The sequence below is a fragment of the Pipra filicauda genome, unplaced genomic scaffold (assembly GCF_003945595.2).
Source record: "Pipra filicauda isolate LSUMZ 115617 unplaced genomic scaffold, ASM394559v2 scaffold176_size3548034_pilon, whole genome shotgun sequence".
NCBI lineage: Eukaryota > Metazoa > Chordata > Aves > Passeriformes > Pipridae > Pipra > Pipra filicauda.
In genome coordinates, this window is record NW_024104283.1 from 1,616,184 (window position 1) to 1,642,206 (window position 26,023).

Below are 26,023 nucleotides of genomic sequence, written 5' to 3' on the forward strand. Positions count from 1 at the left end.
TAATCAACTGATCAGATATTAGCTCTCAATATATAAAATTCTATCATTCATAATTCTTACCTTGTGGTCCATCTGGATTACCAAATTCTTCCCAATTTTTTCGTGATTCTTCATCAGTTAAACTAGTTACAAGAAGAGATATAAAGTTAATACAGAAGTAAAGATACTTCTCTAAGTCATTAACATACAGAAACTTTAAAATGTGCTATTTGTACTATCCTTTTAAGATGGCTGGGCAAGCTAAACAGATTTTGCTATTTTCTGTGTGAAATCTAATATGAAACAATACTACTGTATTCCTTCATAATACACAGGCAAATTCTTTTATCACTCTGACAGGAAAAGAAATCAGACATGCAAGATGCATGTGCAGGAAACAGAACAATCACATCTCCCTTTCACGAGAGTGAGTGCATACTCATCAGCAAAAAGCACTTTAGATGCCAGGTTACAGTATAGCAAATTCTGAAGAACAACAGAGGTTGAAAATGTTCTGGGGTTTTTGGAAGGAAGGTGAATATGAAAGATTAATTGATAGAACACAAGTGGTCCATATGGACCTTTAATGATTGTATTCTAGACTGTTAGCCTTTGACAGCATGTGTTTGGTTCTTGGGTTTTGTTTTTTTTTCCCCCCTGGGACTCCCTCATTGCATAATTTAATTCTCTCTTCTTAAACAAGACACTACATTCTAAATCTTCCAGTTTCTGTGCCTGTTCTGGAATGCCAGTTTCTTGGCAATAGTATGCCATCTCAACAGAATCCCTGTTACTAGAAGGAAGAATATTGCTTTAGAAAACAAAATACTATGCATCTGCTATATGGAAGATTTTGTCTCATGGAAGAAACCCAGTGAACGAACCAGGCATCTGCTGATCATTTCTGAGTCTCACATTTGTTGACAATCAGACTCATTTAATGGGTAAATTTTATATTCTTTCAAGACAGTACGGCTTAGGAACTTCACCATCATTTACTTCAAGGTATGCCTCCGCCACAGCCCTTGCACTGGTCTTCAAAGTATCAAACGGTAGCACCAAGCATTTGAGTGCTAGCTTGCAAAGCAAAGAATTTAAATGTTTCAGGAGTTCAGAAAGCCATACCAGAATTTGCTGTTGAAGAGACTCTCATAGTGATTACAGACGTGTTTAAGCAGAAATATCATTTCAAAACTGCTCAAGTGAGCATGGTGTTGGTTCTCCTTCTCACCTTGCCCCAAACAGGACTCTCAGTAAGGTCAGCCACACGGACAACAGAGTCTAAAAACTAAACAACTAGCACAAGAGTTTTGAAGACAACAACAGGTTCAACCCACAGATGCCTTCCCATCACCTGGGGACACCCAGCATTGTGACAGTGAATGTATGACACTGGTAACTGGAATCACATTGGTACTGTGATTGAACCGTGTATTGAAATTCCTGTATTTTGCTAAGTCTAACTTGAAAAATATACTAAAATATACTAAAGACACAACATAAATCTATCGTTCCACTAAGTCAGAGATCACGTATCACATTAACTGTCTTCTAAGTAAATTTGATATTAAACATTCCACATGTGGAATATCTAAAAGAACCTGAGCAGAGACTACTGGACTCTGATAGATGATCATTTAGACTAGAAAAGATTATAAAGCTGTATTGACATTCCATGTATGAACAGCATTACAAAATCCAAACCACATCTTGATCATGGGGGAAAAAAAAAAATCAATAAAGAGATATTTCCTTTATACAAAATTCTAATATAAGATATCTTCTTTCAGATAGTAAAAAAAAAAAAAAAGCTGTAAGTAGACACAAGACCAAAAAATACTCTAGAGGAAAAGAAGATTCAAGGATTCAGCTTTTAAGAACTACACAGGTAATGTGAAACAGTCACCATATAAAAAATCAGGACTGTAAGGCAAGTGCAAATGGAACGGGAGATGGGTAAGCTGAGAGAAAACTGAGTCAGAATGAAACGTCTTTGTCACTAGACGGGAACAGAGTTAAAATGCTGTCTGTCACTCCTTGGCTTTATCACCAGACGAAATGAACAGTGTATTTATTTTCTAAGCATTGCTTCAAAACTGCTGCGACGGGTGTTAAAAACCATAACACCCATTTTGTTCTTTGTCATCTTTAAGATTTAACATGTGTTGCATTGGAAACATTTTTTCCTAGCTGACACAGAAGTTTGAAACAAAGATGAAACACCTTATAGTATTCTGACAGTTTCAAAACAAATTATCCTTCCTAACACCTACAGAGAAACACGCACTGAACTAACCGAGACATGTTTTGACTTGCATTCCATATCCAAATACACTTTTTCCTGTCTGCTTCAGCCATCCTTGCTATTATCACAAAGGATTCCCTCCCCATAATATTACATTCCCATTTTTTTATGAGCAAAAAAGAAACTTACGCCGCATAGGCCTTAGCAATCCTCATGAACATAACTTCATCTCCTCCTTTATCTGGATGGTATTTTAGCGATAGTGCACGGTACTGTTTCTTAATTTCTGATATACTTGCTCCCTTAAAAAGGAAAGGTTTAAGTTTATTAATAAATATCTTAAATAAAATCCATTCTTATATATGTAATTGTAACACACACTGCACATTATTTCTCTGAATAAAAGAATTATGTTCTAATATAGGATCATGAAACTATATACATATTTCATGAAAACATTATTATGTTATTTTTCTAATAACATTCCTATACCCATTATATTTTAAAATCAGGATAGAAGTCACAGTCTAAAAAAAGACATTCAGATGACTGGGCATGGGTCTTTTCCAGATTATTTTGCTCATCCATCTATAGAAAAAAGGAAGGACTTCTTATCTGTTTGACAAATCTTATCTTCCTTAAAACATATTCATGAATACGAGGAATTCTCACTTGTAGTGAGAATATTTAAGCAAGAGTTCTTCTATTTAAGCAAGAGTTCATAGATCAAGTATGATGGTTCACTTGCAGCTTGCCTGCAGAAATAAATCTGTCAGTTACCAGGAACAGCGGGTTTCCCTGCTGCTTAAGAATGCCTTTGACTAGAATCATCTTACCCATAAATTATTTCTAACTTCTTGAACAAAGGGAATACATTACCTATACCTGAGAAAGATCGATTTTTACTCTACTACAGCACGTTGTTAAATGCTATCAACACAATCCCCTGTGTGTTAACTTTCAGCTTGGACTGTGAACTTCACTAAAGAAAACCCACAAAACTTTATAGTAACATATTAGAAGAAACTTTATCTGCTAACATAGAACCACTGCCGTGGTGACTTTTCAATTTTTTGTGGTAGAGAAGCCTAGTATGCTGACATTAACTGCATAATAAACACACAAGAAGTTATTTACAGATGATGGTACTATTTCAATAAATTTAAACCAGGAATTAAACTACCCTGAGGCTTCACTTGCTGTTGCTTTATCTCACTTTATGCAGTCTGTCTATCATATTTGAACACTATTTTTCAACAGCATGCCTGCCTCATTTAATGCACAGGATGAATTTACTCCATAATAAATTAGACTTCAAGTAAAAACAGGCGTTTCAAGACTAGATGAAGAATGCCAGATGAGCAGCAGAAGCTGGACAGTAGGGGGGGGTGAAATCAAGTTGGTTGAGTAGAGATGGGTTTTCATCGCTCACATGAATGCTGTCTACAAAAAAAAAACAAAACTAATTTTTTCTCTCTCTGACACAGAGGGTGCATCCCTGATGAGCTGATGACAAGTTTTCTCTCACTAATTGCTTACTCCTCATTTTCAAAAGCTAGGCTACAGAGATTAGGCCTGACTTACAGAAATGCTTAGTAGCCTAGGACAGTCAGTGTCAGTCAGCACTCTGCTTGGAATACAGAGCATCCCTATATTAACTACTCGCAAAAAAAAGAAAAATGTAATGCGCCGATTTTCTTACTTAGAGAATCAAAATTATAATCACTTTTGAGCTTCATCTTTATGCCTTGGATCCCATCTCTAAACTGCAGTACGGATATTTATTAAATAAATCAGTAATAATATCTGAGTGGCTTATGTATTAGTTAATTTAAGCGATGTGTTTCAAAAAGAGCTATACCATGTTCAAAAGAAAGTGCTGATATTATATTCAAAATAAGGTATATGGACATTATCTTGACTTTGTCCGTGTTGTGGTTATCTTCTGGAGAAAAAATAGCTTCTTGTTATAAACTGATATGCTAACATAAAATAAAAAAACTAATCTTGACCAGAGTGTGAATGCAAAGAAGCAAATTAATTACTGCGTATCAAAACTTTAAAGTGCTTGAATCTGCAACCTTTTCATTTGTTTAAGTTTGGGGAGGTTTTTGCTGCCTTTTTTTTTTTTTTAACGACAATAACATTTTCATTATCTAACAACACTTCAACATTTGTATCACTTTATCAGGAGGGTTGGCAATGACTCTAAAGGTTCCATTTGTATGGTAACAAATGAAAGCTGCTAATTTTCATGTAGTTCAAATTAAAAGTTTTTCAAGAGGATTTAACAGATATCACCTGATAGCAAGAAATACATAAGACACACTGGGATGTCAGACTCTTATTTTGAGGCCTACTTCAACTATCTTCAAACCCATCTATTCATTCCCCTTGTGACATCTCTGGCTTTCATTCAGCTTGTCCTTGTGACAGTATGCTCCATCCTGCCATTCTTGAGACATTCCAATATTGTCTTCTTTCTCTGCGCAAGTTGCACTTGCCTTGCGCATGTGTACAGGTTTTCATTAATAAACATAAAGTTATAATTCACTACATACATACCTTTTTGCCCTCTGGGCTGTTATTTGTAGAAATTTGCCAAAATGACAAAGGAAAATCCTCTGATGACCTAATCCCTAGCCTGGTTTGTTTAATCAAACTTAACCCAGATATACGTACATTTAAACTCCATGTGTCCCACAGATACCACTCGAGACTAAAAATTTATCTTGTTCCTTCCTGTGCATCAGTGAGAGAACTCAAGTCAGCAATCAGTCAGTCATGGAGGAACTGAGCAGGGGTTGAATTTAAATAACTTGCCTCTAGACATGGTAGGCAGGTGTTAGACCTGTCTAGCTAGGAACAGGCTACAGACTACTTATCAGCTATAATGGTTTTTGTAGCATAAGGTACTGCTCTTCTATGCTGACAAGCCACATCACTAATGGCAAGAGATGTATTTGTTAATGTTTATATACATATTAAGCTCTCCCACACTAACAGCATACATCAAGTTTAATCAAAACAGGTACATTCAAAGTTCATTCATATTCTTGTGTTGAGCTGTTTCCACAAGTGCTCTTCCTTAGACTTGAGATTGAAACATACCTCAGACTTCAGAATTGAAAAGATGATTCTACTGTTATTCAAAAGAGGAGCTTGGGATCAGGAAATAATTAACATAAGAAGAGAATTTGCTCAAGGTATTGCGGTTAAGATGAAGAATTTGACTAGATTAAACAAGACTTTGAGGGCTGTTCAGAAGGTCTATTTGTCTCCTTGGGATATGTAATTTTTTATATCCATTTTGAGTCAGTCCTTCAATATAAATAAAGCTCTGCATCTGTTTTCTAGTTAAGCATTATGTCTTTTTTTTTCCCCAGTTAAATAAACCTATTGGCTGGTATATCACTAGTTAGAATTTGTTGTTTGCATTCACAGATACAAGCAAGATTCAAGGTAACCTTTACTACATCAAAATGTGCATCACCAACACTCCTCAGTGAAACTTCTCATTTAGAAGAGAAATATTGCTGTACAACAACTGTAAATTAAATGAATTCACATTCTTTTTATACAGTTTTTTCAGCACCCCTAAAACTGGCTATTGAGAAGATTTTTCACAGGGCATATGAAGCAGAATTGTTGTTTTGTTTTGTTTTCTTGTACCAAGAGAGGAAAACAACATCAGAATAAGATTCAAAATAGATTAAAATAAATCACCTCACTGTATTAGGTTATTAGAATTTTGAAGGAGCTAGATACAAAAGTTATAAATTAGTACAGATATAGGCAAAAACCCCCATAATGACTGACTTTATAATACGCAGCAGCAACTTTCCCAGGCCAAAAAGGATAAAAACAGTAGATATATTCACTAAAGTTAACTTACTTCAAAAAAACAAGTCTCAAATTTGGCATCTAGACATAGAATATACAGTAACAGTAGTACAGACTAGTGAAAGATGCTATTACTTACAGGATCCAAATGTAACACCTCATAAGGGTTGTATTCTTGATACTCTCGGTCAGTTTTGGAAACCTTGTATGCAAGAAACAAAAATAATGCCCAGCCAGCAAGGAGGACTATTTTCCTGATTGGAAGAAAGAATTTTTTAAATACACAAATCCACTAGCTCTAGCACCATTCTACAAATAACATTAGAAGCCATTTGTTATCAGTCTTCAAGAAACAATATTAAAATAGCAAAAAAATATTAAAGCAGGTATTAGTAATCCAGTTACAATACCACCTTTGACACAGATAAGAGCTGCTCTGATTTCTAATTAATTTCTTTTCCTAGTTTTTAACAAAGGCAAGCCACTATCACAAAGAATCTTTCCATTCTATAACTGTCTGTCCTCAGCAGGTATACAATAGTTATTTCCTATTTTTAAAGGATGACTTATTCTTAGACAAAGTCAGTGTTAAAAAAAATAAAAAACCAAACCAAAATACACAAAGCTGAAACAGGCAGAAAAATATTTTCAGAGTGGGAGTATGGATATAAAGCTATTGACTTCAAACATACAAAATTATTACTCTTGTATATTTGAATATATATGTTCAGATATTAAATATTTAAAGCAAAAGACATCCCTAGCACTACTAATTTCAGTGAGTGAGAATTATTTTTCTGAACAAATAAATGCATTGTTTACGTATTTTTTTTACTGCTGAGGTTCACTGGTTTCATTTAGAAGATACTTCACGCAGTACAAACAGCATCCATCTTGATTTCAAGCCCTACAATGATTAACTATTAATTATTCAAATACAGCAGATTGCAAATGTCTTTTTGGTGACACAAAAGCCAATGTTACAAAACTAATTCCAGCTGCTTTGATTACGGAAAATATATTTTTATTAAAAAACCAGTAAGAATTGCTTTAATGAAAAGTCATGCAAATGAAATGTACGTACTTTACTGTAGGAATTATGTTTTGTTGCGGTTGTAACAGTCGCAAACGATACCACAAGCATCTTCCATATACATTTCTTATATTCTTTAATCGAATTTGCTCTATAAAAATAAAGAGAAAGATTGTGATTAACCAGGTTGACAAAACACAGAACAACAAAAATGCTCACTTCACCCTGGAGTAGGCAGTACAAGGTCAGTTGGAGGACTGACAAAAGGTCCAGTATTAGTGGAGGAAAGAATGCTTTTTATCCATTGAAGTGACACTGCACACCCATAATCGTAAGAAGTGGGTCGGATTACTTGCTGCTACCTAAAAGGAATACATTCTGTTTCCCACATGCCACATAGCAACCGTCACTTGTGAACTCAGCCTTTGCATGTCTAATATGCACCTGTAAACTTTGCTTCTGCCGTTTTATACTCAACTCCAACAAGTTCCCCATTTCAGTATGTCAGCTACTGCGTGCCCGGAAAACAAACAGAACCTAACCCACATCCAAACTGGTGCTTGTATACAATTAAAGAGTGCAGCGAGAACAACAGCTCCTTCCTCAATTCAAAATATGATGCATTTTCTTGCTCTTTGTGACATCTGCTTTTATAAGTTGCCTTCATTTGTGTTTTTTCGTTGAACAGGAAAAGGAAGGAAGATTAAAGTAATAGTTACTTGTAAGCCACATAGCTCAGTAATCCCTGCCCTTGGTAACGGAGTATCCACATTAACGACAAAGTAGCCAACAAGAGTTCCTCCCTTGGTCCTTTTAGGACAGGATGAGGCTGGAAGGAAATTGTATTTATACTGTCAAACTCATCATGATAAGGCATGGAAGCTCTCTCTGTTAAGAGCTTTAATTGTATTTCAGAGTTAATCAAGACCAATCTAGCCTTGGTCAAGGAATTCTTTTATTCTAAGAAAAGTACAGTGGAAAGTAAATAGTTTGTATAGAATTTCTGTAAATACTGAAATTACATGTTAAAAAGTCACTTCATCCTGTTTATGTAACTTGTCTATCCATAAACTATGCACTCTGACCTGCAACACTTCTGAACTAAGGAGGTCACTATTAATTACCTTACTTGCAAAAGAACGAGACCACTAGGGTCTTTTCAGGCTAAAGGAGAAAGAAATAAGAGAAAAAAATTCATCCCGCCTCAATATATTTAGATATTGCTGGTGAACAAAATTTAGAAAGATAATTGTGAATTATCTAAATATGGGAATTATATTAACAACTTTGATCTGAAGCACACGTCAATCATGTCCTACTAAATCTTAAATCCACTTTTGGCCTTTTGACCAGGTGATGTCTTCATGGAATCATAGAATGGTTTGGGTTGCAAGGGACCTTAAAGATCATTTAGTCCAAGCTCCCCGCCATAGGCAGTGACACCTTTCACTAGGCCAGGTTACTCAAAGCCCCACCCTGATCTTAAACTGATCTCAACTAAAATAGTAGTTATGATACATGGAAACATTTATTATGGAAGGCAGTGACAATCTCTGTTTAGTTATTCTGAACGTATTGGGAGGTGGGATACAGTGTTCAGTGATCTACTCAAATTTCTAAGCAAGAATGTAATTTAGATGAAAAATGCAGAACTCCAGTTTGCAGTCACCAAACCATTTAAGGCAGAGAAACATGACCATAAGTGCCAATGCTGTGTACCACATCAACCATGAGTTCAGATTTAAGGCAGATCAGATGTGAGCATTGGATGTTATTTCAAACTCTGGTTGATTTGGCAGAGAGTGGGAACACAGATGACACGTGTGGCCACCCACAAACTAGTAAAGCAGACAAAAATTAAAGCTTGCAGAGACAAGGCACCAGAACCAGAAAAAAAAAGCGTATCAGCTTATTCTGAACTACTTAATTCTATAAAGTATAGCTTCCTCAAAATTCAATATGACATTAAACAACCCGATGCATTTCCTGAGAGTTTTAGTAGTCCCATCACCCCCAAAGAGGGAGAAATGGAGGAGGATAATTCAATCCCCTGCATCTGATCCAACTCTTGCAGTGCTTCAAAACAAGCTTCCAAACTTGCTTCACTATTCTGTGCAACAGATAAACCACACACAAGTACTATGCAGCTCCCCTGATCTGCAAAGATTCTTCACATACCTGAAACAGGTACTACATGAAAACTTCTAAACAAAAAGAATATGACTAAAATTTGGTTAAGCAATTGCCCAGTTAGTTTTATTCATGTAAGGCTTTAGAAAGCACTGTGAAGGAAAAGTTCAGCAGACAATGAAAACAGAGTGAAAATGCAACACTGACTACCTACTGGTAGAATGCAAATTAATCTGGCATTTTCTCTTTGCAACTTTTTTTTTTTTAAGACAAAAGCCGTGGGAGATCTCTCTTGATTCAGAACTGGATCCTGCACAACCAGAAGTGAGCTAGTTGTTACTTAGAATTAAACTACAATTTTTAAAGCAAAACTGAAGAGACACAGAACTAAACATAAAGCTGGCATTTCAAAAAAAACCAAAAAAATAACACCATTAAAGACTAGACTGACAATTAAGTTATGAGGACTAAAAAGCTCTGCTACAGAAACAGGGAGGAAAGTGTTCAGAAGGTTTTAAATGGTCACTGGACAACTATGAGGCATAGTGTGATGCTTTTATGAAAAAGTCACTGATTATACTTGAACAAATGGGGCATCACAAGCCTCACAGAAGACACATGTGCTTACGTGAAGCCTAAATCCCTCATTTCAAATATTGTCAATTAATTCAGTCATTCGGTGCTGAAGCAAGACAAAACCAACTGTTCAGCAGTTCAGCCTGGTCCAATCTGTATCACAGCCCCACTAACATTTCTGCAGCACAATCAAGAGGCAGTGCTGTTTGGTCACCGTCCTGACTGACCTGACTACGCTGCTTGTAGAAATACCTAACATCAACATGAAAATGCAGTACCAGCGCTCTTGGAGAAACAGAAGGTGACTAACAGAACTCTGTTTACTTAATCATGTAAAACTATGCCTAATAGGATATGACTCCTTTCAGTGTTTTGCTAGGATGTTTTAACAAGCTGCTGTGCCTTGTCTGTATAAACCTACACCACAATGCCCTGCTTCTCAAACCTCCTGATGTCCAGCCCTGCAAGGACCAGATGACTCTCTCCTTTCCCCGCTCGGCATCCTCCCTGCAAGAACCACCAGTACCCTTTACCTTACCATGCCAAAAACCTTCCAACAGTGCCTTAGAGAAAGGCACCTTGGAGAAACATAAAACAGTTGTGCAAGATAAACTGACGACTTGGCATAAAGTCAAATAAAAACTGACCACTAACTGTGGTTTATAATTATCAGAGAATTGAGGTTTTGGAACAGTTTTCCAGTAACAGTTGCAGAAGACACATTTTGTGACCAGTCTGACAACAGCAACAGAAGAAAAACAAAAAGACCAACCCGAGGCAAGTGGTATGAGCAAAATTTAAGCCCTGTGAATATGTAAACAGCACACACCTAAGTCAGGTGTAAACTCCCTGGCAAAGGGAGTCCTGGAACAGGTATGCTGCACAGGGGGACCTCTTCAGCCAAATACCAAATGAAGGCAGGATGCTAAGCAGCCATTGCATTTTTTACACATGCATCTGAACGGTTCTGGATCAAATCTAATTATAGTTGATTAAACAATATCAAAGCAAAAGCAGTTTATTAATCCCTTTCTGATCTTGGGATGGCAATGGTCTCATCTGACTATCAATCCCAGAAGGAAAAAGGGCAGTAAAAGATGAAGGATTTTTTACAGTTACCTGTTCAGAACATAAAGAAAGGATAAAATCCTACTCAAATTGAGGCTAAAGCCCAGGCTACTCAAATTCTTCAGAGGCATCCTGAGGCACTTCCTCTGTCACATGCCATCATTAACACATATAAACTTGTGGAATTCAAAAACAGGCAGCTACTTGGGCAAAAGAAGGAGTACAGACAGCATCACTTCCAGTTTAGGCAGAAAGCCACTGGCAAAATACCATACTGAGTAAGAAAGCTATATTCCTACTGTATCCAGGAAAAACAGGTCTCCTGTTTATTTACAGAAAATGTATGTGATTGCACCAAAGAAAATACTTATCTTGTTAGGAAGACACTCTTTGCAGAAAAAAAAAAAAAAAAAAACTTAAAAAAAATTAAAAAGAGAGGAAAAAAGAGGACAGAAAGTTTAAAAAAAAAAGAAAATAAGGACTATTTTTTAAAAAAGAAAATTACAAAAGGAAAAGAAAAAGAAGGAAAATTTAAAAAGGCTAGCAAAGGCCACAATACCTGTGCTTAACAAAAGCAGCAACATACTCCTAATGAGAAAGTTGTGGATAAATGAGGTCTTTTTTGCTTTGCCTTTGTCTCCCAAGGAAATTCCTTTTTACACAAGTGGATTTGCCATGCCACAGAATTGGCACACTGTCCTTGCATTATCCTGCAGACCCTGATCGCACAGGAGTAAATATATTACAGACCGCTCAAGGTAAAGCTCTGCAGTGAAATGTGAATTGTACCTTCTTTGGATTTTAGCTCTGGAATCTTTGTTCTGTCAGTGAAAGAGATTCAGAGTTTGAAAAGCAGAGGAGTTCTCCTGTTTCTTGTTGGTCCAGATCATTGCTCCCCATTACAGTATGAGAGCACTTCTGACAACATCCTTTGATGATCCATCTTTACAGGGAGACAAGTTGGGGGGAGGGTGGGGATTGAGGGGGGAAATGCTTTTCCTTTAGTCAAAATGACTTCTCATTCAACGGGCAAAACCCTTAACAATAGTGAATCTCTCCTACGTTTTTAAAATAGGTATTAAACAGCCTTGAAAAGCAAAGGCATAATACATCCCTGGGCTTTTGAGTTAATCTCACTAACAATAATCATTGCATCAAGACATTGTTAAAGCACCCTCTCAGAGGATGATGCCGACTGCAGTTCATTTCTGTAAATAATCTGGGGAAGCATCCCATGCTTGCTTTATTTCCCTCCAAATTGTTCCGGATGCATCCAAGGTTCCTGAGATACACAAGCAGATTTTTACCAATACAATTCTGACTCACAGGGGTTCTCACAAGTACCTATGTATAATATCTTAACCAATGTATGCAAATATCCAGCCAAAACTACATCTTAACATACTTTTCAGGTTCTCGAGAAATACAACTAGTACTGATACAAAAGAAAATCTGTGTACCATCTCTTTCATTTATTCAGAAAGCCCCATAGAATGGTTGGGTTGGAAGGGACCTTAAAGATCATCTAGTCCAAAACCCCCTATCCTGGGCAGGGATGCCACTCACTAGACCAGGTTGCTCAAAGCCCTGTGCAATCTGGCCTCGAACACCGCCAGGGACAGGGCATCCACAACTTTCTTCAGGACAAGCTCCTTCAGTACCTTGCCACCCTCACAGTAAAGAATTTCTTCCTAACATCTAATCTAAGTGTCTCCTTGTTTTAAAAACACACAGATACACCATCCTATAAGTATCCATCTGCATAAAAAGTCACTCTTTTCTCTTTTTATAAGTCCTCTTTAAGTACTGAAAAGCCACAATAAGGTCTATTCAGAGCCTTTTCTTCTCCAGGCTGAACAACTTCAGTTCTCTCAGACTGTCTTCATAGAGGAGGTGCTCCAGCCCTCTGATCATCTTCAAGGCCCTCCTCTGGACTTCTTCCAACAAGTCCATGTCTTTCTTGTACTGAGGACCCCAGACCTGGACATAGGTTTCACAGGATCGGAGCTAAGGGGCAGAACAACCTCCCTCGACCTGCTGGCCTCGCTTCTCTTGAGGCAGCCCAGGATGCAGTCGGCTCTCTGGACTGCAAGCACACACTGCTGGCTCATGTCCAGCTTTTCATCCACGAGAACCCCCACGTCCTTCTCCACAGGGCTGCTCTCAATGAGTTCTTCTCCGGTCTGTACTCATGTCTGGGATTGCCCTGACCCAAGTGTAGCACTTTGCATTTGGACTTGTTGAAACTCATGAGGTTCTCATGGGCCCACTTCTCAAGTTTGTCCAGGTTCCTCTGGACAGCATCCCATCCTTCAGGAGTGTCAACTGTACCGTTCAGCTTTGTGTCATCTGCAAACTTGCTGAGGGTGCACTTGATCTCACTATGTCAATGATAAATTTACTAAAGAGACAGAGCCCTGAGAGACATCCTTCGGGACCAGTCTCTGCCTGGACATAGAGTCATTGACCACAAGTCTCTGGCTGCACCCATCCAGTCAATTATGTATTCACTGAATAGTCCACCCTTCAATTTGTATTTCTCCAATCTGAAGATAAGGACGTCATGTGGGACTGTCACAGAGGCCTTGTGAAATTTAGGTAGATGACATAGGCTGGTCTTCCCTTGTTGATACTGCAGTCAATTCCTTTGTATTCCAGGTGACAACATGGGTATCAGCGGAGAATGTTTAAGTAAACAATTGAGTCCTCTTGGTCAGAACTTATATATGCCTCTGGAATATCCAGGTCTGTAAGACAGAGGCGTCTAACTTTTCTGGGTGAGTAACCTAGACCACACAGTTCTTGGGTAAAAACAGAACAACTAAACACTCAGGTTCAAAGAGACCTCTGGAGATCACCTAATCCAACCGGGCTGCTCAAGAGGGTCAACAAAGCAGCTGCTCAAGGTCTGGCTGTAGGCCTTTGAGTAGCTTCAAGGACAGAGAGCTCACTGACCTTCTGAGCAGCCTGTTCTACAGTTTGATCATCCTCACAAGGCAACAATTTTTCTCATATCTGTCTCAACCTCTATTCTTTACCCATCACACAATGGGTGAGGAACACAGTACACACAAACACAGAAGGAAGCTACTCACAGGCTGGATTTGCTGTTTCCATAGATTGTGTCTATAACTGAGCCATGTCTGACTTTTAAGTTTGAAGTTCACCCATCTTATATATTTGTTTCCAAAGAAACAGGAGGATACACTTAATCCTTAGGTATGCTTGACAAATGATCCCTACCTAGACCTAGCCTCCAGGTTCTGAAGGTCTCAAGAAGTGATCCAAAAGAAAACCTAAGGAAGATTCTTTTTCATTCTCCTCAGGAAAGAAAGACGAATGACACACTCACTGGAAATGGGAAATTCTAGAAGTGATAGAATGGAAAGAGGTACAGAAAAGTTTTAATCTCCAGAATCTTGTTCTAGCTGCAACACAGGTCAGCTTCAGGGAAAAAAATACCACAAATAAGGCTATTGTCATCAGTACTTATAACTAAAGCATATAAAATTTTAAAAATATCATAGTCTATTTGTAGGACAGCTAAAAGCTACCAAAAAACCTAATACCCAGAATACATGGAAGCCACCGGTTTTCCATCATTCTACCTCAAACAGCAGGAAAGAACAGAAGTACATCCTAGCCTCCTGTGTCCTTTCTACCTCCAGGCTACCAAGAAAAGCAAAGGCAGAAAGTCTAAAATACAGCTCCCATGGACTTTGTGAGAAAGAGAAATAGGAAGGAAGAGGTGCACATGAAACATTCTGCCCACCAGATGCAGACGATTCATCCAAAGGAGAATGCTGTTTGGTTTCAAAAGAAAATTACTTCTTTCAGCAAGGAACACAGAGTGACACAGTTCTGCAGCCCTAGGAAATGCTAAGATCACTTCAAAAACAGACTTTCACAAAAATTATTTGCAGCATGTCATCCTCTCTCTACACTCGAATGGAAAACTTGTACCTGTGGAAAGCATCAAGAGATGCAAGTAATACACACAGCATGCAAGTCTTGAGTAAAGGCTACAACCCAAGGGTACTGCAGCTCTAAACATGAAATCTGTTCTGCTAAAACTGAGGGCAACAGGCTCAGTCGAAACACTCTTTCTGGGTTTGCTGTTTTTTATTCAGGGTTCTACAGTTCTAATCCTCTGAACTGTGCACTAAATACGTTCTTCCCATTTACTTTTCAACAGCTATGTGTACGTATACATGTACAAAATCTGAGGTCTTGGGCTTTTTCCTGCTTCAACAATTACAGAAATTAAACAATTGTATGAACAATTTATTTACTGAGGTCTTGAACTGAGGATCTCTGAACAAATTTACTTTTTAAGCACTGAACCATTTCTCAGATAACAGCTAATGAATACAAGTATGAAAAGGCTACCCTACTGCCTTACTAGGCCATTTTTGCTTAACTCTATTGACATTTTCCTTGATAATTATTATAAAATAAGACTCCACATGGATACAGTATAGTAACTGAGAACAATTTAAAAATCACAGTGTTAGGAAAAAACTCTACAAAAAAGCTACTAATAAACACTGATAACGATGTTTTAAAGCAGTAACCCATCTTTGTCAGCAGCTAAAAGGCAGGATTCAAACTCACAGTAAACTCACAAAGTCAGAAACTCCTCTGAAGTACTAAGTAATTTCAAACCTTATTATAATAGGATTGACTTGCAAAACTCCAAATTAAAGAGGCATGAAGCAAATTAAAGTAATTTTAAAATGTTCTAAAATGCATTTGCTTAAATCCAGAAGCCTTTAAATGACCACTAGTGTTTTCGTTAGGATTTAAAAAAAAAAAAAAAAAAAAAAGAAAAAAAAAAGTGTTTCAGGACTTTGTACTGACCATAGCAGTGAAGAATGAAATAATCTAATAGATGCCTTCTAACTTTAACATCTATTATTGTAAGAATTGTTGTCAGTACCTTGAGTTTAGCTACAATGAGGTCATGTCCAAGTTAGCCTCTTCACTACAACATTTACAGCTGAATAATCTGACCCTAGTTGTTTTCAAAGAGATTCTTTCTGTCTAGTAAATATTCACAGAAATAACCCAAAAAATATCATGTGTTTTGAGTCACATTAAAGCTCCAAGCAGTCCATAAACTACAAAAAGTCCTGTGAAAGACTTTAATAGCACGGCTGCTCTCTCCAGAGCATGTTTTGCAGCAACTACATTAAGCTTAAAAGGGACAAAAAGTAACCTAACTTTTCATTCACACAGTTCGACACAGAGGTGTTGACTAAAAGATAGCATTTGTTCCTAAAAATTTTAATAAACAGCAACATAAGATGATTCAACATCTTGCAAGTTAACTTGTTTTCAGAATTTACTTACTCAAACTTTCTGTTTACAGTCTCAGGGCACAGTTCCACACTGCACTACTCCTAATCAAGCCATTTCCAAACCTTGTCCTTCCTATTAGTATACTGTCTTATTTGTACTGACAAAACCATCAGTGGGAATAACTATACTAAATTTTAAGCTACATCACCTAAATTACCACATTTATAGTAGGGCTGGACCTACAGGTGTGTTGTAAAACTTTAAGAGAATCTGAGAGGAATACAACAACGCTGGGCTCCAAGAATACACATTCTTAATTATTAGCTTGATTTTATCAGTTTAGTGCGGTAGGAAACAAGAATTCATTCAATCCAAAACAAATGTAGACAAAAGTCACTTAGCATATCACCAATCACTGAACCTGTGTTCAGTGTTGTTCTGATGCACACCTCGAAGGAACTATAATAAGGAATCAAATTAGCGGACACAGGGATAAGTACCATACATCCACTTATCATCAGTGGGGCTTTTGTGAAGGTAAAGTCCTCTAAAGGAAGTAAACATATGGAAGAGGAGATACTACTGATATAGTCTGTGGTTTCCAAAAGGCTTTTGAAAGGTTCCTCTTAGAAGTCTTTCAGGACAACAATCTAACTATTGCAAAAATAAATATGTGACTAGAAGAGAGAGTGAACGGCCAATTCTCACAGCAGAAGGAAATCACCAGGAGCTCTGTAGGAACTGGAACTACAACACTCATATTTCACTAATAAGTAACCTGAGTAAAAGGGTGAGTAGTAAAATAAGGCTTCTGGATGATTTTAACTTATTCTGGGTAACAAAGACAAGGTTATCCTGAAAAATTGTAAAGATCAAGTGAGTAGAATACAGAATGGTGCACGAAATTCAGGGTATGAAAATGTGAAGAGCAATGGGAACTATGCTAATATAATATGTACTATGATGAGCTTGAGGCTGACCATTATCTCTCAGGAATGCAGTCTTGGTGTTGTGAAAAACTGCTCTGTATAAACCTCAGCTGAATGCTTATTAGTTATAAAAATCAAAGCAAATGTTTAGAGCATTCCTATGAGGAAAGGAGGGCAATATTACTCCACCACATAAGTTTGAGCCATGTACAAGCTTGAGGCTGTACATACCTCGAGTATGATGCACTGTCCTAGTCCCCACCTCTCAAAGAGGGGCAACTAGAAAACATTCGATTAAGGTGAACGAGGGTCATCAAACATATGAGAAGATTTATGTCCAAAATATAAGCTACAAATCTTCCAGCTGGGAGACAGTCAAGTGCAAGGAGAGGTAATGGAAGGCTGTAAAAAAACCTAAGTGACAGCCAGGACAGACAGAACTGAATGTTTACTGCCTCTTCCAGTAGAGGAAATAAGGATCATCAAGTAACATCAGAAGATGGTGCAAAACAAAGCTGATTATTTGCAGTGTGGGCAGCCAAGTTGGTGACCTCCTTACCATAGGATGGTATAGATGCTATAATAAAAGAGTCGCTGAACTGAAAACCACTGGAAACAGGGAGAATGTGCAAAGGAAGCAGCATTTATGCTTGCCCCTATTTATTCCTTCCTTAAGGCATACACTTCTGTAATACCACATAAAAAAAGACACCTGACCTGACCCAGTATATCCATTCTTTTGTTTCTAAAGAAAAAAGGGTATTTGAAACTTTATTGGTAAGCCTCTGCAGAAGCCACAATCCTTGCAAATATTCTAGTTTCAAACAGTTCATCCAGCAAACCAAGATAAAGGAATCTTCTGAATTTAAAATGCTCGTAAGCAATTTTCTGTAAAAGGGAAACACTAAGTGAAAATCTGAAAACACCTCTTCAATCTTCTTAATTGTACAATTATTTAAAAACTGGTGCAGACACTAATCTTTTTGCTCAGGAAAGAAATTAAGTACCTATTTTGGGCCTCTCCCTGTTCTTAGTATGTTCTAGACAGCACGACCCCCTTCACCATGAAATGGAGATGTGGATGTCTGGTCCTGGCTAATAACTGAGGGAAAGGCCTACAAACCCCACAGCGGGAGAAGGTAGCACTGCAGGGTGCAAGGATGTAGCAGAAGCCTAGTTCATACTTATTCAAATTGCTGCAGGTCTGAACCCTTCTTCACAGGCATGAGTTTGAAGAACAAATAAAAAAAAAAACAAACTTCCACGACAACCAACCAACCAAAACAAAATAAACCAACCAACCACTAAAAAACCTATGGAATTGCTGTTGATTCCATTCTTTGCCATTTACCTTGCTCGTCTCTCAAAATTCCTGCTCACCCTGCAAGAATGGCTTAGCTGCTCATGAGACCATAACTGAATCATCACACTTTACTACGGAATATATCAGGTTAGATAGCACCAACTTGAATTCTCTAATACATAGCCTGTATATCCTGATAGTTTAGTATCATCTATGTGAGTAATGAAGATACCCTCGCAGCAAATATTAACTGAACAAGGCGTGTAATAAAACTTAGGACACAGTTTACATAAGCTTCCATAACAAAGGTTGAATTTTTTAAAAATAGAAACTACTTTATTTTCATGTGCATGCAATGAAAGTAAAGTTCTTGTAACAGCTTGGTCTTCAACTTGCCACAAAAAGCTTTTCAGAGTTAAGTGTTCAGGACAGTCTTGAAACTACTCAACTAATCTGTAACAAAGGGCTATTAATTTTATTTTACTGCTAGGAAGCTACAGTGCTCATAATAATATTACAATAGTTAAAAAACTCCATGAAATGACAGGTTTCCCCCCTCCCCCCCCCCCAAAATAACAGAGCAGTTTGGATAACTATCCAAATGCTTTGTTTTGAAAAATATTTTTAGAGATAATTGCTAGGCATTACTAGTAACATCTCATAACGTTTGCCCCTTCTTCAAATGTTTCTCAAAAAAACCCCTACTGCTTCAAAATAGCAATATAGTAAAAAAACCTATCAAAATAGTGTTAAGCATCACCATTACATTGTATTCTGCCTTCTAACAGTTACCTAATAAGCTGTATTTTTCTGAACTTAAAATGGTACACTCAGTCTCTCAGTACCTCAAAAATCTCAATTTGTACGTAAGAACAGTTCTTAAATGCATAACTGCATTTCACTGACTCTCCTCCCACTTCCTGACACAATGATGAAAGGTTATATTAACAGGAAAGGATAAGCATACACACATATGGGCACAAAATGCTTATATTCACAGACATCAAGTTTTCACACTCATGCTTATCCACCACAGCACCAATGAGCATGGCATCCTGTGGTTTTATCCTGTGGTTTTATCCTGTCCTTTACCAGTATCCTGTACTTTATCCTGTATTACCAAATACCAAAATACTGTGAAATACTTTTGGATTTCAGTGAGCTGTAGCCAAGAACAGGCATCACAATTAACCCACTCCAACCAATCTTATCTCACACCAGACGATTAGAAGCAGCACAGAAGAATTTTACCAGGAGTGGAAGCAGCATCTCCCCCAGCTGCCGTGGGGTAGAAATGCTCATTATTCCATTACAGATAAAACAGAAGAATCACTGCCTGTGTTCTCTGCACTGGCTTGAGTCACATCTAAGTTGCAGACTCACTGTTTGTCCTTAGAGAGCCAAATAAACTTTATAGCCTCTGCTCCCATACTTCCAAGTTAAAGCAGAGGATTAATATAAATCTCTGAAAACAGCCTCAAGATATACAGATGAAAAGTGTACCAAAAATTACACAGAAACCTTAATATTTACACTACTACATAGAGAGATCCAGTATAGTGGGCAGGTACACAGAGAAACAGGGTTCTTAATACAGAAGATCTTTCTCAGGTCTTCTACTCAAGGTTTTGAAAGTGAGTGTCAAGTACTGGCTACCTATAGAAGTATGCAAAAAACCCCACTGCTTCAGAACAGCATTACAGTAAAAATTTAACAAAGTAATATTAAGTGTCAACATTAAATTATAGTCCCCCTTTTAATGGTCACCTAGTAAGCAGTATTTTTGAAATATTTCTGCATTCTGCCCAGCCTCAAAGCAAAAAGGTTAGCCTAGAACCAGAGCTCTCAAACTGCCTATGCTACTTCCAAGAGGCATGGCATCTTCAAAGATTAGCAGGGAATAGCCTCTTTTAGCCAGATTTTTTAAAGGTTTTCTTTGTATTGACCCAGTGCTCTTCAAGAAAATTCTACTACATCTCAAACAGAAACACTTGAGAGGGGAGAGTGCAAGGGAAGAAGATTAAAGAGCAACAGAACAACATATAGCCAGGGCTCCCCAACAACAGCAACACCCACCCCACTCCCCAAAAAAAACTAAACACAAACAACCACCTAAAAACAAACAAACAAAAAACCCCATACACACTCTGTATGGATCTCTATTACAATGAAAGTACACTGAACAGCTTTTATCCATTTCATATAATTACTTTTTCCTACATACAAACATGCAGCAGATCTTTTTTCTTTTTTTTTTTTTTATCTTTTCTACAGCAGGTGTTTCTGTTCTTACACTTGCAGAAGGAAGATCTATGTTCCAAGCAGAATAGCTCCTACAGCCTCTTTTCTATCAGAGACTGCAAACTTTTATTAACGGTATCCCTGCATTCACAGCTGTTATTCTTTGGGGGTTTTGAACTATTTTCAACATCTTCGTTTTGTTCAAGTTACTGTAAAAGACTCAGGACAGAGACATTTATTCTTTCCAGCAACTTTGTAATACGTTATGAATACCTAATGCCCTAAAACAGGATAATTTATTTAATGCAGACCTAAATAAACTAAAAACAATGGGTAAAATGAAGAACGTCCAGATAGATGCACTTAACTGCAAAGCACATCACAACCTATGACCACCTGTTTCGGCACAGCTTTATGAGTCTTCATTCAGCAACACAGGTGGAAGTCAAAAAGTATACAAAGTTCAGCAAACGCATCAGCATTGTGCAACAACTGGCAAATTATCCAACTAAACTCATTCACCTCTTGCTCTCCATTTCCTTTCTAGATTCTGACATTTAATCTACACAAACCTTCACTGAAATTGGTTCAAAGCAAGTCCAACAATAGGAAGATACGTTGATGGGCACTCCTCCACCACAAATTGCTGAGAAAAAAACATCTTTTCTTCACCTCTTGCAATTAAGTTTTTGAAAGACAACTTAAAAATTCCCACTGCAGAAAATACCTTCTCATTAAGAAGTGAATCTGCACCAGAATAACTTTTTAGCAATCATATTTTTTGTTCCCAATTAAGAGCAGTCTTTGCAATAGTTTTCCTCACAGTAATTAGGCTAAATTTATACCAGTATTTTCCCAAAACAGAGGTGATCCAGAAAAAGTATGAAATTCCTCTAGTAAGAAAACCCATATACACACATATATGTTCTCAAGATACCAGTCAAGGATAAACAATACAGCAGTTTCACCATCACCTGAAGCCATCACCACCACAGAAAGGATCAATCTTCTTCCCTCACTGTCAAATCCTGCACCACCCCAAGCATCCATAAAGTCCTACCCAGAAACCAACACACATTAAAAGTAAGACTGAAAGAAGAAAAAAAAAAAAAAGCCAAAAATTAATCTCAGCTAAAACAAGCTTATTCCAGTCACCCACACTGTTTGGGTGCTCTATTTGGCACAAGGGAGGGTGAGAAATAAGACTTACTCTGTTAGAGCACTACTACCTTGATGCAGTTATGAAACTGCAGCCCAAGACACAACGCTGAACAATTAACCTTTTATAAGTGCCTTATTAGCTCTAGAGTGAACACCAAGGAGGTAAAGTCATCGGGAAAAATGCAGTTTAAAAACTCAGTTATCTGCTTGTTTGGTTTATCAAAGCTGAGGTAATGAAATTATAGGACAGTTCACAGGGTGACTAGCACACCACAGTAAAACCCTCCCAAATATTAGTACCAACCCCTACTGCAAGCTGCAGCAACACTTCATATGGACTCTCTCAGAATGCCTGGAGAAGGCAGGTTTAGACACTCAGGAAATAAAGGAAGCTCAAATTTTACTCAGGACTTTTGAGACACAAATCATGCTGTTCTTCCCAAAAGTAGAACTGAAAAGGCCTTTCAGAAGTTTATTTTAAGAAGCACTAACAGCAAAATGTTAATGGCTCTCCTACTAAAAATCTGACATTAGGTAACACATTTTGAGTTTCCTCCATATAGTAAAGCAATACAGACACAGTCTTACTCTCCAATCTTCACTATAGCAAAAACAAACACTGAGTTTTTGGGGGTTTTATTTATTCTATGAGCATTTACTACAAAACTACAGCACAGAACAAATCCTAGAATTTTACAGGCCATCAGCAATTCCCAGATTTTTGCTGTTCCTCCACTGGCACTCTACTGTATCACATAGCAGCAATCCATGGCAGTGCATTTGTAGAAGGCAACTGCAAGCACCGAAGGGTCGACTTCCCCGCTAAAAGCATTTCACTCTTGCTTCAGACTAGCTCTAGTCTGCTCTTACAAAACAATGTGGCTGAAGCTCATCTTCCAACCTAGTTTTTACCAAAAAAGGAATCTGGTCTGTGTCTTCTGGATGCTCTGCTTTACATTGCAAAAAGGGTCTTGAAGCAAGGAGGACAGGCATCTGCTCTGCTTCAAAAGTTCCCTCTGACCTGCTCTTTTCACTGCCTACAGGCTCTCCTCGAGCTGGAGCTGAAACAGCTCACCTGTCCAGCTGCACTTCACCAAGTCCACCCAGGGCCACAAAGGCTGGGTTCTCTAGCATAGGCATGGCAAAATACAGTTCCACAACAAAAATGCTAGTTAGTTCTACACACAGAGAGCAGAGGTCTTGGCAGAGCTTATTCAATTTGACCCAGCACTGTGCCCCTCTGGTTGGAAACCCTGCCCTAAATGAGCATAAAAATAAACATCTCATATCAACATCCAGATATTCCTGCTCACTAAAGGAATCAGGAACTAGCAGCGCTGGAAGACTTCAAGACATAGGCCTTCTCTCAGCTTCTAAAACGTGTGGTTTGGTTTTGTCTTGGTTTGTTGGTTTTTCTAAACTAGTGAATTACTCTGAAAACAAAGTCATGGCTAAACAATCCATACTTTGCATCATTATAAGGTTTTAATTTATTCTTGAAATCTGGTTCAAATGCCAGGACAGGTATGGTTGAATTAATACAAAAAGCTGTGAGAAAACTACTGAGGGCATTTTGCTGGAAATGAGCCACCCAAGAGCCATACACTTAAACAACTCAAACAACACAACATTCTACTACTTAGCAGACTTAGTGAGATCTTACTTAATAGATCAACATTAGTTCCCAGTGTTGATCTGCACAACACCTCAACTCTTCATTTAAAAACAGTCTGCAGAACAGAACTCACCCAGGAGACTGCAGGCACGCTATTAATCTATATGCTAAAAACTGGACCATATTCACATTTTAAAATCCATTAAGACAATTATGAGGCAGAACCATTCATTGCTATGCCTGGTAATTTTCACTTAGTTGATTCATTTTTTTTGTACCAACAGCATAATAAAATTTATCTTTTGTTTTGGAAAGTATAGTTTGATACAACCTCGCAAGAAACTAGCACTAATTGCAGAACAATATGCAACAGGCCTTCCATACTCTGGACGATGCTGGCTAGAGGAAAAGTAATTATTAATGTTTAATGGCAGGCCTATTTAAAAACTGAGTAAAATCCATATAGCCATATTCCAAAGTCAGGTTTTCATTTCCTGCCATTCTGTAAGGATATCTGAAGATCAAATATGTAAGGTGAGTAAAGTGTTTCCAAGTTTGACAGCATTTCTACAGCTTTTCCTGCTTCTGTCAGCCCTTGAAACTGAAGTTAACATCACTCAGTGTCCCTGCTGGCCATACCATTCTGCACAGCATCTCAAGTAAGTCACAACCATTTTCCCAAGAAGCAGCTCCTAAGAACTACAGAGGAAGTAAAGCATTATTCAAGAGAAAGAGAGATTTTCTCCCCCACTGCCTCCCACCCTTCACCAGAACAAAAATAAAATAAAAATATTGAGTTTTGGAGAAAGGTTACAGAAGTAATCTTCTCTCTCAGATCCCCTGTTCCTTAAATACAACCCAAAGATTACAAAACATGTTCAACAGTAACACCTCCCTCTTGCAACAGTCAGGACACAGAAAGATGAGGCAGAGAAACCTTTCTTTTCAGCAGAAAGAACTAACTCCTCAGCCAGACAAGAAGTAGTATCTGGAGGGCAGAGACCAATCCTCCAAAGAGGCCCTGTCAGAAGCCACATCTGTCAGCAATCAATACCGTGAATAGCTATTATTTAGCACCAAAACATTTGTTGTCTTACTCCCTAACAGAAAGTACAGGATTAAGATTTCATTGCTGAGTATTTCTTTTACATATGAAACTAAGTTAAGCAGAACCTGGCAAGCCATTTAAAACGGCATCAAAAACACCAGACACTGAACGTAAAAAGATGCAGGGAGCAAAAGGGACTCTTCACAGATTTCAAGGCACAAGCGTTCTTAAGAGGTCTGTAGGTTTCAGCGATGGGAAACACACCAAGCATCCCTGTTTTACTCAGCGTTTACTATCCTGCTTTTAAATACAATTTCTACAGCTTTTTTAATCTCAAAACTGCAGTTAAAAATGTGTTCCTGCGCAGCCCATATACCAAAACGCCTTCTCCTTCCAAGAATAGAGGGATGCAGTAAAGACAAAAAGGAAAATTACTTTGGAAATGAAATTCTGAACTATTAGGAGAAACTTTCTAACGCAGCTCGGTGACACAAAGCATCACCCCGAAGGGTGGAACCCCTTCGGACATTTAACCGCGACTTGTAGCGGGAAAATATCAAATCCTCTTTTCACACTCGCTGTGACCTTATGGCACACAAAAGCAGAGCTCGGTAACTTTTCCTCTCTGGCCTCAACTCAATAGCTTATTCTCTTCTCCATGGCTAAAATTTAGGTCACCCGCCCTGAAACACTCCGGGAAGGCAGGGAGGAAAACCCAAGCCCCAAACAAAGCCCCGGACCCCGGCGCAGCGATGACTCTGCAGGAGCAGCGGCGCGGAGCCGGGCGGGCTCGGGGGGGCGGCCCCTCGGACCCCCCGGGCACCGCTCGATGGCTGACGGCGAACACCCCGCGGGGCCGCCGCCTCCCGCCCGCCGCATCCGGGGGTCGCGGGGCAGGGCCGGCCCGGCCGGAGCGGCCCCGCCGCGGGCCCGGCCCGGCCCCGCTATGCCACGACGGGCGGGCGGGCGAAGCGGGCGAGGAGGAGCCCGGCTGTGCCCGGGGCCGGGCCGCTCACCGGCGTGCTGGTCCCGTGGCCACAGGTAGTAGGTGGCGGGGATGACGATGAGCCCCACGAAGCTGGTGAGGAAGTAGAAGAACGTGTTGCCGCTGTCGTCGTACTGGAACTGCTGCCCCGCCATGGCCGCGCCGGCCGCCCGTCCCCGCCGCCGCTGCTGCTGCTGCTACCGGCGGCCCCCCGGTGTCGCCGCCCCGGGGCCGATCCAGCCGCTCCGGGATCCCGCGAGATCCCACGCTCCCGCTCCCCCGCCCCTTCCCGGGCCAGAAGGAGACGTGTCACTGCTCAGCCACCATAGCTGAGAGTGTGGCGTCACGGGCCCGCCCGCCCGCAGCCCCCCCCCCGGCCGCTGGTTGGCTCGTCGAAAAGCCCCTCCCGTCAGGATCGGGGAATCCATCGCGGAACCCCACGATGGGGAAGGCTGCGAGGGAGCGCAGTGGGGCACCTGGTCCGGCAGCCCTGCTCAAACAGGGCCGACTTGGAGCACATGTCACAGAATCACAGAATCGTTCGGGTTGGAAGGGACCTCTGGAGA

The 26,023-nt window shown here is 39.1% G+C and overlaps 1 protein-coding gene across 1 annotated transcript in view; it reads right to left on the bottom strand.

Moving 5' to 3' along the window:
* SEC63 (SEC63 homolog, protein translocation regulator) overlaps positions 1–25,701 on the bottom strand; it is a 60,838-nt gene extending 35,137 nt beyond the window's left edge. The window contains exons 1-5 of the mRNA XM_027747872.2: positions 25,489–25,701; positions 7,152–7,251; positions 6,207–6,321; positions 2,414–2,526; positions 61–122 (exon numbers count right to left, since the gene is read on the bottom strand). Of these exons, the coding sequence (XP_027603673.1) occupies positions 61–122; positions 2,414–2,526; positions 6,207–6,321; positions 7,152–7,251; positions 25,489–25,612 (514 nt within the window). The 5' untranslated portion in view covers positions 25,613–25,701. The remainder of the gene's footprint in view (positions 1–60; positions 123–2,413; positions 2,527–6,206; positions 6,322–7,151; positions 7,252–25,488) is intronic.
* Between the last annotated feature and the right edge of the window lie 322 nt (positions 25,702–26,023).